Consider the following 20,104-nt stretch of genomic DNA (forward strand, 5'->3'; position numbering starts at 1 on the left):
CGACCGGGTGTCCACCTGGAGAGGGAAGCGGATTGGCACTGGCCCAAGGACCAAGTAGGTGCTTCCACCCGCCAGAGGGGTAGCGTGGCCTGACCTTGAGCTCGTCAACCCGGCTTCTCTTGGCTGCAGGGTAGCACAAGCCCTCGCCACTGTGCACGAAGCCAGTCCCCTCAAGTACTCTCTCAGAAGCGGGGGCAAACGACGTGAAGTCCCGGCCTGGGAGATGACTCCTTCCAGGAGATGACCCCGCCCACTGCTGACCCCACCCACATGGGGGTCCGAGGCAGATGCCGGCAGGGGACGGAGACGCGTTGCGGGAACCTGGTTGGCCCTTCAGTTTGAGCCGCGTGGAGGGCGGGGCGAGGCCGGCGGGGAGGCGGAGCTTGCGGCCAGGCGGGCAGCTCCGCGCCTGCTGGGGAAATGGATGCTCTGCGGATCCGCCGGCGCCGGGGGCGGAGAAAGCACTCGCTTGGCTGCGCGCTGGCCCCGCCCGGGCCCCGGCCGGAGCGCGGGGCCGCCCCCTTCCTCCCTCACTGGCGCTGGGCTGAGCCGGGAGCCGAGAAACGGAGCCGGTCCTGAGCTCCCTGTTTGGTTTTTGGGTGGCGGCAGCCTGAGGAGGAACATGGCGCTCGTAGGCAACGGAGCCGACCAGGAGGCGGACGAGGTACTGGCTGGTGCGGGTGCGGGCACTGTCTCTGGAGTCCCGGAGGGATGAGCGAGCCGATCAGGGACGGCCAAGGTTCCGCCCCCTTGGTCCCCAGTTCGGGACAGACAGCCTCCCGTCGGGAGGAAGGGGCAGGGCAGGGGCTGCGGGTGGGGCCACCCGGCCTGGGAGGTCTGTCGGGACCTCCCGAGCGTGAAGGGCGCTCGGAGCGGAGGCGCTGCGGAGGTTCGGGGCGCCGGCGCCGTGGGGTGGTGGCGATAGAAGACACCACGTCGGGGTTGCGGGTGGATGGGTGCGAGCGCGCGGGAGCGCGGGACGGAGCCCTGCGCTGTTCTGAGCTCCTTCAGGAGCGCCGGGCTTTTTGAGGTCTGACCCTGAGGTCCCGACACTGGCCCTCTGCGGTGTGTAGACTAGCACTTCTATGGAAGTTTCCAGGTGGCTGAACCGAAGGGCTTACAGTTGGTGACAGGAGGGGGCTAGCCGGGGTGTCTGCACGAGCGGGCGGGGCAGGGGCTGCCGAGCGGGCTGGAGGGCTGGGGGGACTGGAGCAGCAGCCCGGGAATTGGTGCTTTCTCCCCCGTCCGCAGGGCACAGGCCTTTCTCACGCAGGTCCGCAGTGTCGGTGGTGGACGGAGGTGGGGGGAGGCGCTTGGAGAACCGACTCGGGCCTCCTGACTTCTCTACTGTATTTAAGTAATTAGTCACTTCCTCCAGCGGCCGGCGCGCGGGGTCTGAGCACCCTCGGGAGCGCGCGCCGGACCTGTTGATTTATTGACTGTCCCTTTCAGCACTTGGCAGCTCGGGAGAGACGCTCCCTCTTGGGCTGGAAGTTGAGGCCGGCCCCTGGAGCAGCCGCCGCAGCACCCACAGTTGCTGCTGCTGCCATTTTACCTGACTTGAATTTTTCAAGTCGCTGCTGGAGGTGGTTTAGTTTCAAATGATGCAATAGTGGAAGATCTGGAGGAGGCGGGTTAAGATTCCTGTCCATCTCTTTAATGTTGGGAAACTCCTGACAACGAATACTGTCTTTTCAATGTAGCCCTTAAAATAAAAGCGAAACAAAAACCAAACGACAGCTCCTTTACTCGATTGACAGGCAAGAGGGCAAGTCAGGCTGTTTAAAACCTTCTTACAGCCCGTCCCTTGCAATGAGGACCCCAACACCACAAACCAATGAACTTGAGCTTGCTAAGTTGCATCTTTTTATTGTTTATTGTTGAAACTTTTAACACTACACGTGAAGGCAAATGATGAAATAGCGTATTTGTTGCTATTTTCGTCCATGACAACCTTTCTTTATTTATAACTTTGGTATGGCCTGGAGGCTTCTGTTTTTCTTTCTTCCTGTCTTAGTTCTTTTCTATAATCGAGGTAGAAAAACTAATCGTGCTTTGACTGTACAAACCCTCCTTTCCTCAAAAGTTTTTTTGGCTGTCTGTTGTATATTAAATTAAGTATTTATATGTTTGGCATGCAAGGCTCTCTATGGTATGATTTCAGTTTGATGTTCCAGCCCGTGCCCAGCTGCTTCCCTAGGTACAATCAGTTAGTTTAATCAGTGTTATGCTGGTATTGCAAAGGAGGAAACAAGACTGGCAGTACATAGTAAATGTGGATTGAAATTTTTGAATCCCTAGTCTGCTTGTCTAAAAAGATTCGGTACTCTTAGGGCTATATAATGTCAGGGCATTGTTGAGTGAGAGACGGGTTGCTGTGAATAATTAATGCTTGGACAGTCGGTGTAAACTGGGACTGTCCTGGGCATATTCAGACCTATGGCCACCCTAGCCATACCCACTGTCTGCAAGATGAGCTGAAGCGTTGAGAGGCATTAGCTAGAGAGAAGGACTCTAGGTCTGTGGAGCAAGTTAGGTTTTAAACAGCAGAGAGCTTGGCACACAGATTCTTGGTAAATATTCATTTGCTGAGTGAATGAATAGAAGCATAAGTGATGTTGTTTAATGACTTCTCAGTGTTTGCTCTATCTTTCATTTATTAAATTCAGTAACTGTTAGGTTCCTGTTACATGTAAGGTACTACATTGGTCCTAGGAGATGAGCAAAGTACCAACAGAATATTTTGTTCATGCCAAATTCTCTTTTGTCCCTCCATGGTATGCCATTTCTATTGGTAGAAATTTCACAAACATTTATTGAACATTTGCTCTGTGCTGAAACATTTACTCTTTGTAGGTGTCTTAGAAAGAGAAGACATGGTTTTAGCTCTCTAGGATTCTCTGGCTAGGTAAGGAGATAGGACACGTGTACAAGAACTCTAGAGGAGAGCCCAAGGCAGGGTAAGCAAGCACCTTGTACTGCACTGTGGATTGGGTACTCTTGACTTATATGTAATCTTTCATTTGGCTGAAGCACTGCACCTTGAGTGAACAAGACCCAGTTTGTTGGTTTCACTGGGCATGTGAGTCTAAAATGGCTTGTTTCAGCTGGGGAACTTTTTAAACAGTATACACTTGATGGTCTTTGTGGCCATTATTTTATATGCTAGGGAAGTAGAAGTGACAAAGCAGTGTAGCTTGAAAAGTAGTAGACTAGGGATTAAATGAACCCGGTTTTCTGTCACTATTTGTCTAGTAGTCATTTATTTATGGCGTGTGCAAACATCTGCTTGCAGATAGAGCAGTGAACCAGACAGAACAGGTTTCTGTCTGTATCTAGTGATTTAATTGAGCAAGTCTCTCATTCTCTTAGGGTTCTCTTAAGTTTCCTCATCTGAAGAAGGAGAGGCTGGATGAGTCCTAAGTGTTCTTCCAGTTCTAGAAGTCTATGCTTTTTTGGGGGGGCTTCTTTTTTGGGAGAAGAGCTAATACTATGGCAGTTCCTTCTCTTCAGAGTTTCTAAGGACGTGAGAGTAGTAGAGGAGCTGTCACAGTGGCTGGTAGAGGGGGTGCTTTCCTGGGTCAACTGGTGTTTGTTGTTGTTTTGTTTTTATTTTTTTCCTGTTTAGTTGCTAGGAGGATACATGTGGGAACCTAGAAGGTAGGGCTTGCAACCTCAAGGGTGGCAAGGGAGGGAGGCAGAAACATCTTAGATATTACATGATTTTGTAGCCCTTCAGAGCTTGGTCAACAATATCTAATTAACATTAAAATTTCTCTCATTGAGTTTTCTAGGGGATTATGTATGCAATGTTGACATCGGGTTCTTGGGAGATATGCACAATGTATGCAAGATCAATACTATAAGCCTACGGCAAATAAATGGCTAGGATTGAAGGACTTCCTATCAGTTACTGGATCTTGAAGTCATCTCTTTCTTGGTGAACTCCTCATATGTGCAGGCTGCCCATTGGCTGCCTTGTGGATGTTGCTTTTGTTTGGCCCTGAGTGTTTTTGTGTGTGACTTGGTATTTGAGAATTAAATAGGAATAGTTTATATTTTATTGTTTAATCCTATTATTCAGTCCACATACAGTTAAGTATGGAAAAGATAAAATATCGATAGTACGTGAATATCTAGCAGCTATTTAAGTTAAAAATTGTGTTCTCATATGAAACAAAAGTTAGGTTTACTAAAATTAACTTTTTAAATTTTTATTTATTTACTGCGTAATTTCTACATCTCACGTGGGTCATGAACTCACAACCACCAACCAGATCAAGAGTCGCATGCTCTCCCAACTGAGCTAGCCAGGCACCCAAAAAAATAACTTTTTTTTTTTTTTTTTAAGATTTTAATTTATTTGTTAGAGAGAGAGATACAGAGCGCAAGCACAGGCAGACAAGAGTGGCAGGCTAGAGGCAGAGGGAGAAGCAGGCTCCCTGCCAAGCAAGGAGCCCGATGTGGGACTCGATCCCAGGACGCTGGGATCATGACCTGAGCCGAAGGCAGCCGCTTAACCAACTGAGCCACCCAGGCATCCCCCAAAAAATAACTTTTTAAAACAATAAGAATTTTTTTGAGCCCAACGTGGGGAGCTGAGATCAAGAGTTGAATGCCTAATCTAATGAGCCACCTAGGCATCTCTAAAATATAATTTTTAAGAAGATAATTTTTCAGTTGTTTTACCTTTGCTAGAAAAATAGCAGCGTTGAATATCTTTCAAAAATTTGGTTACATTGCTGTTGTTATGTAGAAATGGGAAAGTTGCCTGTGTAATTTGATACATTACATTAAAAGCTACTCAGCAAATATAAAGTTAAACGGTAATAGTTTTAAAATTTTTAATTTAACTTAAAATATTTATTGTTATTCCAAATTCATTATTGAATAAAAAGAATAAACTTTAAGCTTGCCCTTTTAATGTATAAAGCACATATATATATATATCTCAGTGCTTTTAAAATTTTATGGTGGGTGTGGTTAGGGAAAAGTGTCTAAAGGCTCCTTAGAGGGCAATAATGAAAAAAGTTGAGAAACACTGGGCTGGGGCAAGAAATACCTCATGTGGCAGATGCTTTCATGGTCTGCCTTTTTGGCCCAGGATTTAAAATTTTTTATAATTTTAATTTAATTTTTTTGGCACTGGATTCTTCTTAGATCTATTTTATAAAAAAGATTTTATTTATTTATTTGACAGAGAGAGACAGCGAGAGAGGGAACATAAGCAAAGGAAGCGGAGAGGGAGAAGTAGACTTTCTTCCTAGGAGGGAGCCCGATGCACGGCTCGATCCCAGAATCCTGGGATCATGACCTGAGCTGGAGGCAGATGCTTAACCATTGAGCCACCCAGGTGCCCCTAGATCTAATTTTTTCTTTAAAAACTTTTATTTATTTGAGAGAGAGAGAGTGCAAGTGTGTGCGAGCACACACAAGCAGGGACAGGGCAACAGGCTGCTGGGGGGTGGGGGTGGGGCAGAGGGAGAGGAAAAGGGACAAGCAGATGCCCTGTTGCCCTGCTGAGCATGGAGCCCAACTTGGTCTCAATCCTAGGACCCTGAGATCATGACCTGAGCTGAAATCAGTAGTCAGATGCTTAACTGACTAAGTGATCCAGGCACCCCAGATCTAATTCTAATTTAGAAAATTTATCCATTGGAATTTAAGATGAAGTTTAGATAAGATTGATTGCTGTAATTTATTTTTTTAAAATGTATTTATTTATTTGACAAGAGAGAGTGCGAGAGAGCAAGAGCAAGCAAGCAAGCACAAGCAGGCAGAGGGAGAGCTGGAGAAGCATGCTTCCTGGTGAGCAGGGAGCCAACTCGGGACTTGATACCAGGAGCCTGGGAGCATGACCTGAGCTGAAGGCAGACGCTCAGCTAACTGAGCCACCCAGGCGTCCTGACTGCTACCATTTTTTTAAGAATCAGATTTGTTCTTTCATTCCACCACAGTTCATTGAGTGCCTAACAGGTGCTAACAGTCCGTAGATGCTGGAAGTACACACTCAGTACACACTAAGATAAGATAGCATAACTGCCCTTGAGGAACATACATTCTAGCAAAAGACCCAGTTCTACAAGTAACTAGTTCTATCTTTGGGTCAAAGTAAGTTTTAGGTAGAAGGGCCGTGTAATTTATCATCCATAGCTGGCCCATATGGGAGTAAATGGATGCTTTCAGTGATTACCCTAGGACAATGGGTGCAACACAAAGATGTCACCCTAGTTTAGGGGTTGGCGGGGACTTTAAGGAAAAGGTGATATTTGAACTGGGTCTTGAATGGTGAGCAGGCTTGTGCTGGGTGGAGCAAGTGGGATAGGCTCAGGCTTGGTGGAAGCTGAGGTGGGTAAGAAAGAGAGCACACCTGGGGTCAGCAGGAAGGGAGGGCCGGTGAAGTGAGACTGCAAAGTCCAGCTTGGATCATGTGGTGAAAGACCCGCGGATCCCCTTACCCATTTCAGTTTTAGGATTTTCAAGTATATCAAATATCTGTATTTGTCCTGAAAGTCCTTTATAGGAATATCCTTGAAGATAAAACTCATTTTACAAGAGAATTAAAACAATTATAAATGACAAAAACTCAGAATGGATATGGTTAGAGCTAAAGAGACACAGGAGTTTACAATTTAGCTGCAAGAAAATCAGGTTACAATTTCTGTGATATATAACATTTCTATAATTATAATATCAAGCGATGATCTCTCAAAACATTAAAACTTTAGGAAGTGCATAGAATCTCTAGAATAGTTATAGCATTTTTCCAAATGTAACCCAAGGTTTGTCATTGGTTTAAATCTTGTCAACAATTGCTAAAACCTTAGAAAGTTTAAAAACACATGCCTAAATATAATTAGGGATGTTAAACACCTGATAAAACAAAACATAGGAACTGAATTTTTCAGGCAGGCAAAGAGAAAACCATTTACACTTTTTAACAGATCAATTAGCTAAGAAAACTTTGCCCCTTTTAAACAGAAAGAAAACCAGCTTTTTATATCAGTGTCTTTCCCTTTTTTTATTTTACTTCTAAGTGTGCAGTCTTAAGATAGGAGTTTTCTGGGTTTCCCTCCTATCATGAATGATGTCGCAGACAAGGGAGGGGGGGGATCTTTCCCCTGCTGTCCTGTTTGCATCCCTCACGGGAATTTAGGAGCGTCTTAGCTAAGGCCTGTCCATATAAACCCCGGACCAGGCTACTCCGTGGAGTAGATGACCGTTATGCCATATGACGCCCCGCGAGACTCAAGGTGCAGCCCCCTCAGACTCCGTAGCCAAAGTGGTGGAGCCATATAGACACATTCACACAGTCAGGCACTCTTCAGATTCAAACAGGTTGGATACCCTCCCCTTTTGGGCATCTCTGGCTAATGGGAGGTGATCAGTCTCCCCTTTCACTCTTTACAGATTAGAGTGAGTTTCTATGGTTGCAGGCAATGGAGGATGGTAACAGGGTGTTTTCGCAGTCCCTCAAGGTTGGGCTGCTTCCTTAATCTCTCAAGGCCAAATGGCCCTTATACTTGGAAGTATAATCTATGTGGAGGCAGGTCAGGAGAGTGCTAAATCACCTTGGAGGCTGTTTTTCTTTCTTTTTTTAGTCTGTCCTGACCATATTTAAAATTTCTTTTGTGAAGATTTCCGTTCACAAACCTTCTACAACTTTCCTTTGCATTCAGGTTTTGTCCCAAGCCATTTCCTTCCAAACAACCATCTCATTTAGGACAAAATTACCTTCCCTTCCCTTCAACAAAATGTATTCCCATTCCTTAAATCTTTCTTACTTATCATCTACTTTCCTACAGAGTTTCCCTTATTTCCATCAGTCTTAGTTACACTAAGCAGAACTTTGTATTCTTAGAAACACCTTTAGTTATTAACCAATTGTAAACTGTTACACAACAGAAATCTTCAGGTGGCAAATTTATGAATCAGTTAAGTGGCAAACAAGTTTACCAACAGATTTAAATACTCTTAGTTTCTTTGCAGTAAGAAGTCAAAAGCACAAACCTACATCCAGTAATTAACGACTTAGCTTTTTATCCTGTCTGGTTAAGATATAGATGTCCACAATTTAATTCCATTTGTCATCCAAGCAAAACTTTAAAACTTTCAGGTTACCAAAGACTTTGAAAGTTACTTCAGCAATTACCCATTAGAACTTTGAGACAGACAATTAACCATCAGTTCAGTCATTTCTTTGCTAACAAATTTTAACAAGTAGCATAAGCTTATTTGACCTTTAGTAAACTTTGATAGAATAAAAGTTTCATATTTACTGCTGTAACTTCAAAGACAGGTCTTATCTTAATTAAACCAACAAACTTAACTTAGTTTCAACATTGATTTACTTTTCACCTGGACCCATTCCACTTTGAATGTTTACCTGAGACGTGCGTGGGAAGATCTGGAGTGGGGGTGTTCTTCTTGCTCCTTGACAGTGAAGAGAGAAGGAGCCATGGTGCATGATCTAGAGGCTAGTCATGCAGGCTGCACGCATGCTGGTGCACAGAAACAGGAGAAGGGGGAAACAGAAGAAACAAAGTGCTGCCAGGAGGCAGAGAAAGGATTCCCGGTTTTGGAGCTCCTAAGCCCCAACAGAGGAGCAGACGCCATGCTTTCCCACCAGCAAGGGGGGAGGGGTTAAGCAGTCTAAGTCAGGCCAGAGAACACAAGGAAACTTCCCCGAAACAAAGAGAGTTTCGGCAGCTGCTTGGGAATATTCCTTATAGTCTCTGTCTCGAGTGAGACTAACCCCAGTTGGCTCCAGTTATAGCCATTAACACGGGAAGTGAATGAGGGAGAAGCCCCATTTTAGACTCAAAGAAAACACCAAGGACAACGAGTAGAACACACAAAACAATTAACAAAAAGGTCGCTGCGCGGTTTCGGTATGCTACCGAAAGCAAGGTTTCCACTGGCCCAGAGGAGCCTCGAGATCTCCCTGCGGTGGACAAATTCCGTCCAGGGCCGAGGGGTTCCTCTGGAACGGACAAACGGATATAACCCTCGGACAAATGAGGGGCTCCAAAAAATTGGGCCCCTCGACACCCTGGAGCGTCCCCCAGGGTTGGCAGGGGAGAAGTCCGAGCTCGTCAGCTCCTTCTCAAGCTGCCTACAAATACAATCCAACAACGCACGCTGTTGTACAAACACTATACCGCTACCCGCAGTATAGGTCAAACAGAGGCCTCACAAGACTAGAGACAAACAAGAACACGAGACTGGATACAAACGAGAACATGAGACAGGAGACAAGAATGCTGGCCAGCTTACCTCCCGGTGGGAGTCAGTTGGATCCGTGGGCAGGAGTCCGATGATCTCGGTGGGACCTCCAAATGAAAGACCCGCGGATCCCCTTACCCAAGAATCCAACACTGCCACTGGATGCAAACAGCAAGAGGTTTATTGTCACGCAGGTACCGGCGGGTGGTCGGCAGCTCCAGCTAACCGAGCACCCCCGGCTGGGGTAGTGCAGGATTTTTATGGACAAACAAGTTTCGGGAGGGGCTGAGCTGACTGATTGATAGTTTGAACAGGCATACTTGGCGTCAGTGGAGTGGATCAGGGGACCCACGTGCGAAAGCAGACAAAGCAATCTTACAGAAGCAGAACTGGCCGATTAGCCCACGCATGCGAATGAAAGCACTATCAGGATATTGAAGGCCTGGTTACTATCAAGCCAAGGCCACTTTCCCTCTAATGAGGCACTAACATAAAGACAATTGGGAGTCTCCTGGTGGAATGTTACATTCCTGCTATCAAATGTCCTTGTTAGTGAGATTTAGGTCTTAAAAGAAATTTAACTTTATTTACTTTTCCTTCTACCTCCATCTCCTTCGGTTTTTTTATGGAGGGGAGGGTGACGTTAGGGCTTGAGGAACTGAGTTATGTATCTTTGGAAATTGGGCTATTGATAAGGTAACTTCTTTGCTGTAAATCTCAAGGACATTTATAAACCAAGAGAGACTCCTGCCTTGCAGGACTGTGATCTCTGCAAGTTAACTATTTATAATGCTACACATATGGAGGGGAGCCGGTGAAGGGGGGGGTGCAAGGCGCCAGCTTTTGCTTTGTCCTCAGCCAGCCTCCTGCTCCTTAGAGTTGAGGGTTTAAGCAATTTTTCATTTCTTAGCAAATTATTAGAAGCATGATTATACAGAAGCCAGACACAGCTGGGTTAAACACAGATTTTTGCTATTCGTTATCCTGTTATGCTGCTTGCTGACTCCCTTATCTATCGTCAGCTAGCTACAGTTTCTCAGTTAGCATAAGCTGGTTATAAAAAGAATGTTAAAACTTATAGGCTATACTATAGTTCTGACCTGGGGTCCTTCAGTGGCACAGGGTCTGGAACATCATGCTAAGGAGTTTGGGTTAAATCTCCTAAAAAATGGCAATCTGGGAGGGTTTTTAGCTAGGCCAGTGGGGTAAGGTTATTAATTTTAGGAAGATAAATGTGATGAGGTTGATGCAGCCAGATTGTGGAGGTGGCAGCAGGAAGGGCGGGTGGCTGTTGCAACACTTAATGTGGGAGGTGGTGAGGACTGAAGTGGGGCAGAGGCCAGAGCCTTCCAGAGAAGAGGCGCGACGTGAGGGAGGACATGGAGGAGGATGGGCTTGGGGCCTTTTCCCCGGTTGGAGGGTCAGTGGATGAGGAGGGGTGGGAGCTGCTTAGTAATAATTCTGGGTTCCTTGTGTGGCTGGGTGTGGTGCTAACACAGGAGGAGTGGGTGCAGAGGGTGGGGGAGGACCTCACATGCAATATGCTCCCCCTCATGGCTCACTGTGACTTCCCTTACCAAGGGGAGCACGCTCTGTTTATAAAGGCATGAGTTTGGGCCGGGTTAAGAAAGCGTGTTTGTAAATTGGTTCCGCAGGTCAGTGGGAGGAAAAAAAATAGCATCGGTGTATACCATCAGCCTCTCACTCCTGCTCAGGTTAACCAACAGGCAGTTTTCCTGAGATGGTCGTTCTTGAGTCTCCTGAGATGCCATCTATCCTCAGAATGCCACTTTCTCAGGGAAGCTTGCCTTCAGTTTCTCTTCCCTTCTTACTTGGATACCCTCCTCCTTCCTTTCAAGTCCAGTAGCAGAGGTATGCTCTCTCTCGAGGCGGTCTCAGATCTTCCTGGCGTTAGCTATTTGCCTTCTTATCTTAGTTCCGTGCCCAGGGGTGCTGTTACTAATTATCCACAGTGCGAATGTGATACCCTGAATTCTGTGACGCTCATGGTTTCCACCTAACCATCTGTTGACATCTCCCCAGCCCCAAGTCTTGGGGGCCCCAGTGGCCTTCTCATGTGGGTCTCCTGGAGTCACCGTGTGCTCACTTTCCAGAAGATGAACACATGGAGACTGCGCGGGGGCTCATGAGGCTTCCTGGGGAGAGCTTTCTGCTGGTGCTTGATGTGTTGGAGCTCTTCTTCCACTCACATGCTTAGTGGGTATTGGTCATACACGCTCACCGGTTGGCTGTGTTGGTTTGGGCATCACACCTCTCCAAAGGTATTTTTTGGGTGTTGGATGCCTGGTAGTTCACAATGTGGTATGTAGTAAGTGCTTCTTTGCCGAGATCTGTGGACGTGTCCCCTTAGTAATATTGTGCTGACATATGTGTGTGTATGTACCACACACACACACATACTCACACATCTATATCTCCTACATATTTTAAAATATTTTATTTTTTAAGATTTTTATTTATTTATTTGAGAGAGAAGGAGAGAGCAAGAGAGCACAAGCAGGCAGAGGGGCAAAGGGAGAGGGAGAAGCAGGCTCCCTACTGAGCAGAGAGCCCGATTCGGGACTTGATCCCAGGACTCTGGGATCATGACCTGAGCCCAAGGCAGACACCTGACTGAGCCGCCCAGCTGCCCCTAAAGTATTTTAATGAAATAATGCCACGTACATGTATTTGTTGTGTCTGATTGCAACTAGTAAATAAGAATTATTCAGTCTAATTTAATGTGTTGGAGATTGTATTAGGTGCTATAGGGACAAACACAGCTCCAGCTCTTAAGTTACGATCTAGTGGGGAGTGGGAGCTGGTGTGTGGACAAATGGACCTAATACTCGGTGCTGAGAACCGTAGAGGAGGGAGACCAGAGTGGTTTGGGAACACAGAGGGGAGCACTGCATCTGAAGGAGGGGATTGGTAGTCAGGGATGGTTTCCTGGAGGAGGCCACTTCTCAGAAAATCTGGATCTTACAGGATGAATAGGGGTTGGCTGTGTAGGAGAGAAGTTGGGAACGAGGGGAACTCTTGAAATGTGTCCCAGGGAGAGGGAAGGGTAGCATAAAATATAGAGGTGGGGGGGGAGTTGGCGGTGCTCTGGGTGTCAGGGAATGAGTCTGGAAGGGTAGGAAGGGCTGTCCGAGTCTCCCATGTGTGCACTTAAGGGTTTAAGCTGAGGAGAGGTGTGGAGAGATCAGACGGTGGCTGGGGCCTTTCTCTGGCAGCGTATGCAGGCTGATGGGAGGGACACAGGACCCATGGCGGGGAGGCAGTGTTCCAGTGTTTTGTTTGTCCAATGACTGGTACAGCCCACTGGAGGCCTACCGTATGCCAGGGCAGCTAAGCAGTGGGATAACTTGATTGGGTACAATACAGACCAGATGCTTAGGAATACAGACACACGCACACAACTCTGACCTGAAGGAGGGGGTGTCCAGACAGCATAAACACCCTGGCGCTCCTAGGAAGGAGCAGTCATCAGGACAGTCATCAGGACAACGTGGGACAGCATGCCCCCCCGCCCGCACATCAGCTGACTCGGCTTCCTGACCAAGTTTTTGTGTGATTTAGTGCTACCCAGCTGTGTGACTTAGAGCAAGTCCCTTAAGCCTTTTGGGCTTCGGTTTCCTCATGGGTAATGGAAGGAGTGGGCACTGACCATCTGTTTCTGAGGTTCTTTTGAACTTTGACATCTGTGATCTAGACAGTAGCTTTTGATCTGCATGGTGGGGGTGGATTTCAGCAGGAGGCAGTGGAACGGATCACACCTTTATTCCTTCAAGCAGAGGGAGCAGCAGAGGAAACATGCTCGGGCAGGGACGAAGCATGACGGAGGCCATTGTGCCGAAGCAGAGGGTGTGCGAGATCTGTGACTGAGGTGGGGGAGTCATATGTAGCAAGTTCTGATAGACCTTCGGTGCTCAGCTAAGGAGCGGCTTTGTTTTTTTTCTAATTTTTTTTTTTTTTGACACATGTATCCTTCTGTATTTGGGGAAGGTCTTTCCTTCTCTTTTTTCCCTTCCTTCATTCCTTCCTTCCCCTCTCTTTCTCTTTCTCTATCTCTCTCTCCCTTCTGGTAAAGGAAGTAATGATGATTCTATGATTCTGTTTTAGTTTCCCTTTCTCCTTTCCCAATTCATTTATGAAATTTTAAACTAATGACTGTCAACTGCAATGCAGTGTTTAAGGAGGCAGACAAGTCAGATGAGCCTGAGTAATTCCATAGGCTTATGTTTTATCACATAGATTCTTACAAAGTTCTGAGATGCAGAACCACATGACCCACCACTCTGGAGTGGTCAGCAGGACCAATCCAGGTTTCTCTGGGGGTCTCCTTAGTCCTTTTTCCCTCCCTGCTTCCCTAGACCACTCTGTCCCAGGGTTCTTGGGGTCCTGGTCTCTTTTCAGTTCATCAGCCACAGTTCCTTCTATTCAGAACTAAAGGAAACAAACCTCAGATTCTCGCATTGTCAGGCCAAATGGGGTGTGATCTGTTCCAAAGGAGGTGGGTAGGACAGATGACTGAGTGGGAGATTCCTGAAGAGAGGGGAATGGGGCCTGACTCCAAAACCTCTCCCGGAAGCACTCATGATTCGTCATCTGTGCAGAATCATTGACGGGTGCTCATTGCCCAAGAGCAGCCCTTCCCTGTGCAGAGTGGTATTGAGCTTCTGAAGAGGGCCAGCTTGGGTTCAGATCCTGGCTTCCCATTTGCTGTGTCACCTGGTATGCTATTGAACCTGTCTGATGCTCTTTGTTTATAAAACGGGGATAATGATATCTACCCTATAAGGCTGCTAATGAGGATGAAATAAGAGTCTACAAAGCCCTCGGCATACAGAATTGCTCCCAAAATGGCAGTTCTTTTTTCCATCTGCTTTTACCTTAAGATCTTGCTGTCACTGTTTATTATTTATGGGTTTGATGAAGAATCTGCAGCAAATGTTTTAGTGTGTTCAACTATAGTTTTTCCTTATTTTTGCAGCCAATTGAGAAGGAAGTTCTGTGTAAGCACATGTCTGAGAAAAAGGCAGTGACTGGCCTAGGGTCACTCAACTCCCTTGGGCACAGACTTGGCATTAGAAGTCAAGTCCTCTAACTCTGCATTCAATTGAATGCAGAGGTCAGGGTGGGGGGTGGTGGACTTTGTCAAAAGGACAAATGCATTCTGCCCCCTTCCTGCCTGTTTTTGTAAATAAAGTTGTTAAGAGTGAGAGAAAGAACGAGGAGGGGCAGAGGGAGAGGGAGAGAGAATCCCAAGCGGACTCTCCACTGAGTGCGGAGCCTGACTTAAGGCTCAATCCCATGTCCCTGAGATCATGACCTGAGCCAAAATCAACAGTCAGACACTTAACCAATTGTGCCATCCAGGTGCCCCACAAGTAAAGTTTTTATTGGGACACAGCCATGCCTGTTTATTTAGGTGTTACCTGTGACTGCTTTCACACTATAACTGTGGACCTGAGTAGTTGGGACACAGACTATATGGCCCACAGGGCCTAAATATTTATCAACTCTCTCTCTTTTTTTTAAAGATATTATTTATTTATTTGTCAGAGAGAGAGGAGAGAGCACAAGCAGGGGGAGCAGCAGGCAAACACTTATCCCACTGAGCCACCCAGGCTTCCCAGTATTTACCAATTCTTTATGGAAAACAGTTGCTGACCCTTGTGCTGGACGATTTTAGGGGCTATGTGTAAGTTTGTTTATAACGTGTTGTAAGCCTTCTGAATTCAATGTGCTTATTTCCTTGGGGTGCCTGGCTGGCCCAGTTGGTTAGGCAGCTGCCTTTGGCTCAGGTTATGATCCCGGGGTCCTGAGATCGAGTCCCGCATTGGGCTCCCTGCTGAGTGGGAGTGGCTCCTTGCCTCTCCCTCTCCGTCTGCCTGCCGCTCTGCCTACTTGTGCTTTCTATCCCTCTGTCAAATAAATAAATAAAATATTTTTTTAATTGCTTATTTCCTTAATACTCATATTGGCATCAAAAATTACAAAAAAATAGAAATCTCTTTGACACATCCCATGAGGTGGTATGGTACAAATTTTAGAGTTAGACGGACATGGCTTTGAACCCCTGTTCCTCCATGTACAACCTTGGATAAATTAAGCTTCAGTTTCATCTGTCAAGTGAAGAGAACAGAACCTACTTCAATGGGTTATTGTGGGGAGTAAAGCCCTAGAAAGTGCTTCGCTTTTGGGGCGCAAAAGTTTGGCTCTTGGCTTTATCCTGTTTGAGACACACAGGCGGATGCTTGACATTGTTCTCCCAATGGGATGAGGAACTGGCTATGTGAAAATCAGCCTCTCCAGGCTGCAGGGCAACTTCCGTCCAGCAGGTGGATCCCTTTAGGATAGATGCAGTTAGCTCTCAGACTAATCCCAAGACTCCAGCTGGCTCAATTCTGGAGTTAATAGTCTTCACACTTTCCTTTCCTGAGGTGGGAGCAGAAACCACTTACCACAGAAGAGAGTGGTCAGCAGGGGTTCAGTGCAGAACTGTGTTAATATTTGTTAGGAAGGCGTTTGGCAGTATCAATTATATTTTGAAAATGGCATTTCCCCATCAACGCATAAATGGTACGTAACCTTCGGGTTTTTCCAAGCATTTTGCTGTGCGGGGCAGTCCCCTCTTTAACATTAGTGAATGCCATAACATTCTTTGCAATTTTCATGTAGCACCTCAATATTAACAGGGGACTGACTTGTAAAAGGTGTGCTTGTGTTCAGTTACTTAGCGTAAGAGGTTAAAAAGTAAAGGAGGTGACAGTGTGTGCGCACTCCTGGCCCTGGAGGAGGTTCTAGGGTGCTTGCTCAACCCCGCGGCAATGTGCCATGCCAGCCTGCTCTTCCTAGGGTTCAAGTCCTATTTCAAATCTGTTCACAGCTTCTCATTGCCGTTGAGGTATTTTGCAGACCCCTTAGCATGGTATATAGGGCCTTCCTTAGGACCTGGTTCACGGTTCTCACACCTTAGTGCACATAGATCCCCAGGTTAGGGGAAAGGGTGACTCATTAAGATGCACATTCCTAGGCCCCTCCGAACTAGTCCTATTAGGTCTGGAGTGGCTCCCAGAAGTTTGCTTTCCCAACAAGATTAATGGTATGAAAATGCGTGTAGCTCCCCTTGCACTCCCCACCTCCCAAAAGGTCAGTCCCTGCTTTGAAGATGCTGTTCCCTCACCTGGCCAGTTCTTTATTGGTTAAGACCTGTGGGTACCTCTTCTCCAGCCTTTCTAGCTATTTCCTCCTTCCCTCCCCGCCAGGTGCTCAATAACTATGTAACATTTTGGGGGGTCAGAAGGAGAAATACCTCTCTTTTGGTACACATGCCGTGATACCTAGCAGGGATGGGACTGAGCCATCCCTTTGTTCCAAAAGGAAAGGGTGGTTTTTCTTTCCAATGGAGAGAGAAAAGGAACTCCCTTTAGGGATTTCTAACAATGTGGTATTTTTATCTTAACCAGGAAGGAGAATTTGCCTTCACAATCTATTGGCCTGATTTCAATGCACTTGAAAAACAAAATAGCCTTATTGAGATGTAAATACATACCATAAAACTGACTCCTTTTAAGTGCGCAATTCAGTGATTGTGAGTAAATTTACAGAATTGTGCACACATCACCACCATCCATTTTTTTTTGGAATCGAGGTATAATTAACATAAATATTTATATTCGTTTTAAGCATACAGCATAATGATTTGATATGTGTCAATATTGCAGAATGATCTCCACAATCAACCTGGTTAACATCTGTCACCATTTATTAGTGACTTTTTTTTTTCTTGCTTTGAGAACCTTTAAGATCTACCTTCTTAGCAACTTTCAAATATGGAATATATTATTATTAGCCATAGTCACCATGCTGTACCTCACATCCCCAGGACTAATTTATTTTTTTATTGGAAGTATGTACCTTTCGACCCCCTTCATCCCTTTTTCCCCCCCCCCCCCCCCACAATCCAGTTTAAGAACATTTCCATCACCCCATAAAGATTCCTTGTATCAGTTTGCTCTTACCTTCATACACTTTTAACACTTAAAATAATTGAACAGTTTAAAATCACCAGAAGAAAATAAAATTTCTCAGGTAGAAATAAAAACAAGATGCCAGAATGTATGATAGGGATAATGCAGAAGTGTTACGCATCAAAAAACATGACTGGAGGGCGCCTGGGTGGCTCAGTGGGTTAAGCCGCTGCCTTCGGCTCAGGTCATGATCTCATGGTCCAGGGATTGAGTCCCGCATCGGACTATGCTCATCAGGGAGCCCGCTTCCCTTTCTCTCTCTCTGCCTGCCTCTCCATCTACTTGTGATTTCTCTCTGTCAAAATAAATAAATACAATCTTTAAAAAAACAAAACAAAACAAAACAAAGCAAAAAAAACAGGACTGGAGAACTGGGTGCACTTTTTTTTTTTTTTTTAAGATTTTATTTTTTTTAGAAGGAGAGAGAGAGAGAGAGAGAGAACAAGCTAGGGGGAGGGGCAGAGGCTGAGGGAGAAGCAGATTTACTGCTGAGCAGGGAGCCCAACGTGGGACTCAGGGCTCTTTATTCCAGGACTCCAGGATCATGAACTGGGCTGAAGGCAGACACTTAACCAACTGAGCCACCTAGGCATCCCTAAAAGGGTACATTTTGGTCAGCACTTGACTAGGCTTTTACACTGTGACATCATCAGAAGAGAGGTTCGAGGGCTGCATGAATTACCCCTTTCCAAATGACGAATTTGTCCTGTTTGCAGGAAAGAAGATGTGTAGTTTTTCCTGATTTTCTAGTTCATTCCCCAAGGCAGATGCTATTTATCCAATGCATTTAGCTCCTGCTAGAGGAATGAACAAGCAGTTGCATTTCTAAGCCATTTATCAGTCGAATAAAAGGAGCTGGCTCCATAGCTGAAGTCTCAAGTGGACAAAGAATCAAATGAAATCAGGCTCTTTTTAGGTGTCCATGAATTTCAGATCTGTTTTGGAAAGCATGTAAGAGAGAGGGGAAAGAATATAGGTGAGCTTGTGGGTTAGCAGACCCCACCCGAGAGGGTTCTGCTGCTGGCTGACTGTGTGACCTTGGGCAAGTTACCTAATCTGATACTCTGTGAGCTTCAGTTTCTCTTCAGTCAAAGGGGGATTCTAATACCTACCCCACAGGGGTGCTGGGTGCGGCCTTGGCACCCCACACCCAGTGTCTGCTGTACTATACACACTTAGTTGCAGGCATTAATTTGAATAGCAACTATGTATAGATTTCATTTTTTAGCACTACATGCCAGATGGGTCGAATTTTATAGAGTGGGAAGGAATCATGGTGAGATGGTATCAAATACAACAACTAACTATATTGAGCATCTTGAAATTAAAAATTCATTTACTGATATTAATTTGAAGAGTTAGTTTTTTTTTTTTTATTTTAAAGATTTATTTATTTATTTATTTGTCAGAGAGAGAGAGAGAGCGCGCGCGCAAGCGCCAGCGCATGTGCACAGCAGGCAGAGGGAGAAGCCGGCTTCCTGCTGAGCAGGGAGCCTGATGTGGGACTCCATCCGAGGACTCTTGAGATCATGACCCTAGCCCTAAGCAGATACCCATTCAGGCGTCCAGAAGATTTAGTTTTGGGAGAGAAGGTTTTGTCTTGTTTTTATTTTAAAATGCCAGCAGCGGTAAATATCCTTCCGGAGAACTGGCTCAAGCTGGGTAACCAAGGACAAAGCACCTGGAGCCATAGTTTCCTGCTCCCACAGTGAGCCTGAGTGAAGTAACACATGCAGTCCAGCCGGGGGGAAGATAGGGAGCGCTCACAAAATGAGGATAACTGTCCTCATACACTTAATGCTTTTAGAAGCTGGAGCTGGTCACATTTCTAACAATTTGCTGATTTACTAATAATAACGTGTGTGTGTGTGTGTCTGGGGGGAGTATTTCTTCCAGCTTTTCCAAATAGAAAACATTGAGGTTTGTGGAATTCCATCAAACATAAAGCACGTCTACTCTAATCTCATAAATAGTTGAGAAGACTTTACTAATACATGAGGCTCCACGGATAAAAATGTGTCTAATTATATTTGGCATTTAAAAAAGTAAAGCTACTAGCTTAAAAGAATCATTTCCTTCTTCTAAAGGCTTACATGTTCTTACCTCCCTTTGTATTTTGCAGAGGAGGAGGTTACATTTGAATTTAAGCAAGTGTGTTTTTGAAACACACAAGACCAGTCTCAGTCCACACTTCGGGTCTGCACGCCTGGGAGTGGTTTTCACAGGACAGAAGATTAGGCTCCTCTCGGACATGTGACATGCTTAAATGAACTGTCTCTTTATTAAAAACCACAAAGTATTCCATTTCAATTGTGGCAATGTGGAGACAATCGTCCTTTCTGTAATTACTTCAAGAGCAAACACAAGGCTTTGGGGGAACAATTTAAAACGCCATTGTTCAGTCAATCCAGCCCTCCCTGTGCCTCATCCACGATTCCCCATCTCTGTTCCCCTCACTTTCCCCTTCTTTTACTTCCACATTTCTGTCAGCTAGTCTGTCGAATCTAGCTCCAGAATATGGCTCCTTACTTCAGGCCGGCCCCTTCTCTCTGCGTACATCATCACTCTCTCATGCCTTCACCACTTGGACAGCACCCTAATTGGTCTGCCTGCTCCCCCCGCCTTCTGCAGCCTGCTCCCCCCGCCTTCTGCAGCCTGCTCCCCTCTGCAGCCCTCATACTCACTCACAAACATTATTACATGTTACTACCCTGCTTAAGACTTCCGTGGCTTTCTAGAATGGTTAGAATACTATGCTTCCTCCTCTCTGCCTGCTGCTCTGCCTACTTATGCTCATTCTCTCTGCCAAATAAATGAATAAAATCTTTTTTTTTTTTTTT

General features: G+C 45.8%; 1 protein-coding gene across 1 annotated transcript in view; it reads left to right on the forward strand.

Annotated features, from left to right (window-relative positions):
- The first annotated feature begins 306 nt into the window (after positions 1-306).
- The window catches only part of TTC39B (tetratricopeptide repeat domain 39B), a 132,924-nt gene continuing 113,126 nt past the window's right edge, over positions 307-20,104 (forward strand). Inside the window, exon 1 of the mRNA XM_059411609.1 lies at positions 307-664. Coding sequence (XP_059267592.1) covers positions 425-664 — 240 coding nt within the window. The 5' untranslated portion in view covers positions 307-424. The remainder of the gene's footprint in view (positions 665-20,104) is intronic.

This window comes from Mustela nigripes, chromosome 9, assembly GCF_022355385.1.
Source record: "Mustela nigripes isolate SB6536 chromosome 9, MUSNIG.SB6536, whole genome shotgun sequence".
NCBI classification, from domain to species: Eukaryota; Metazoa; Chordata; class Mammalia; order Carnivora; family Mustelidae; genus Mustela; species Mustela nigripes.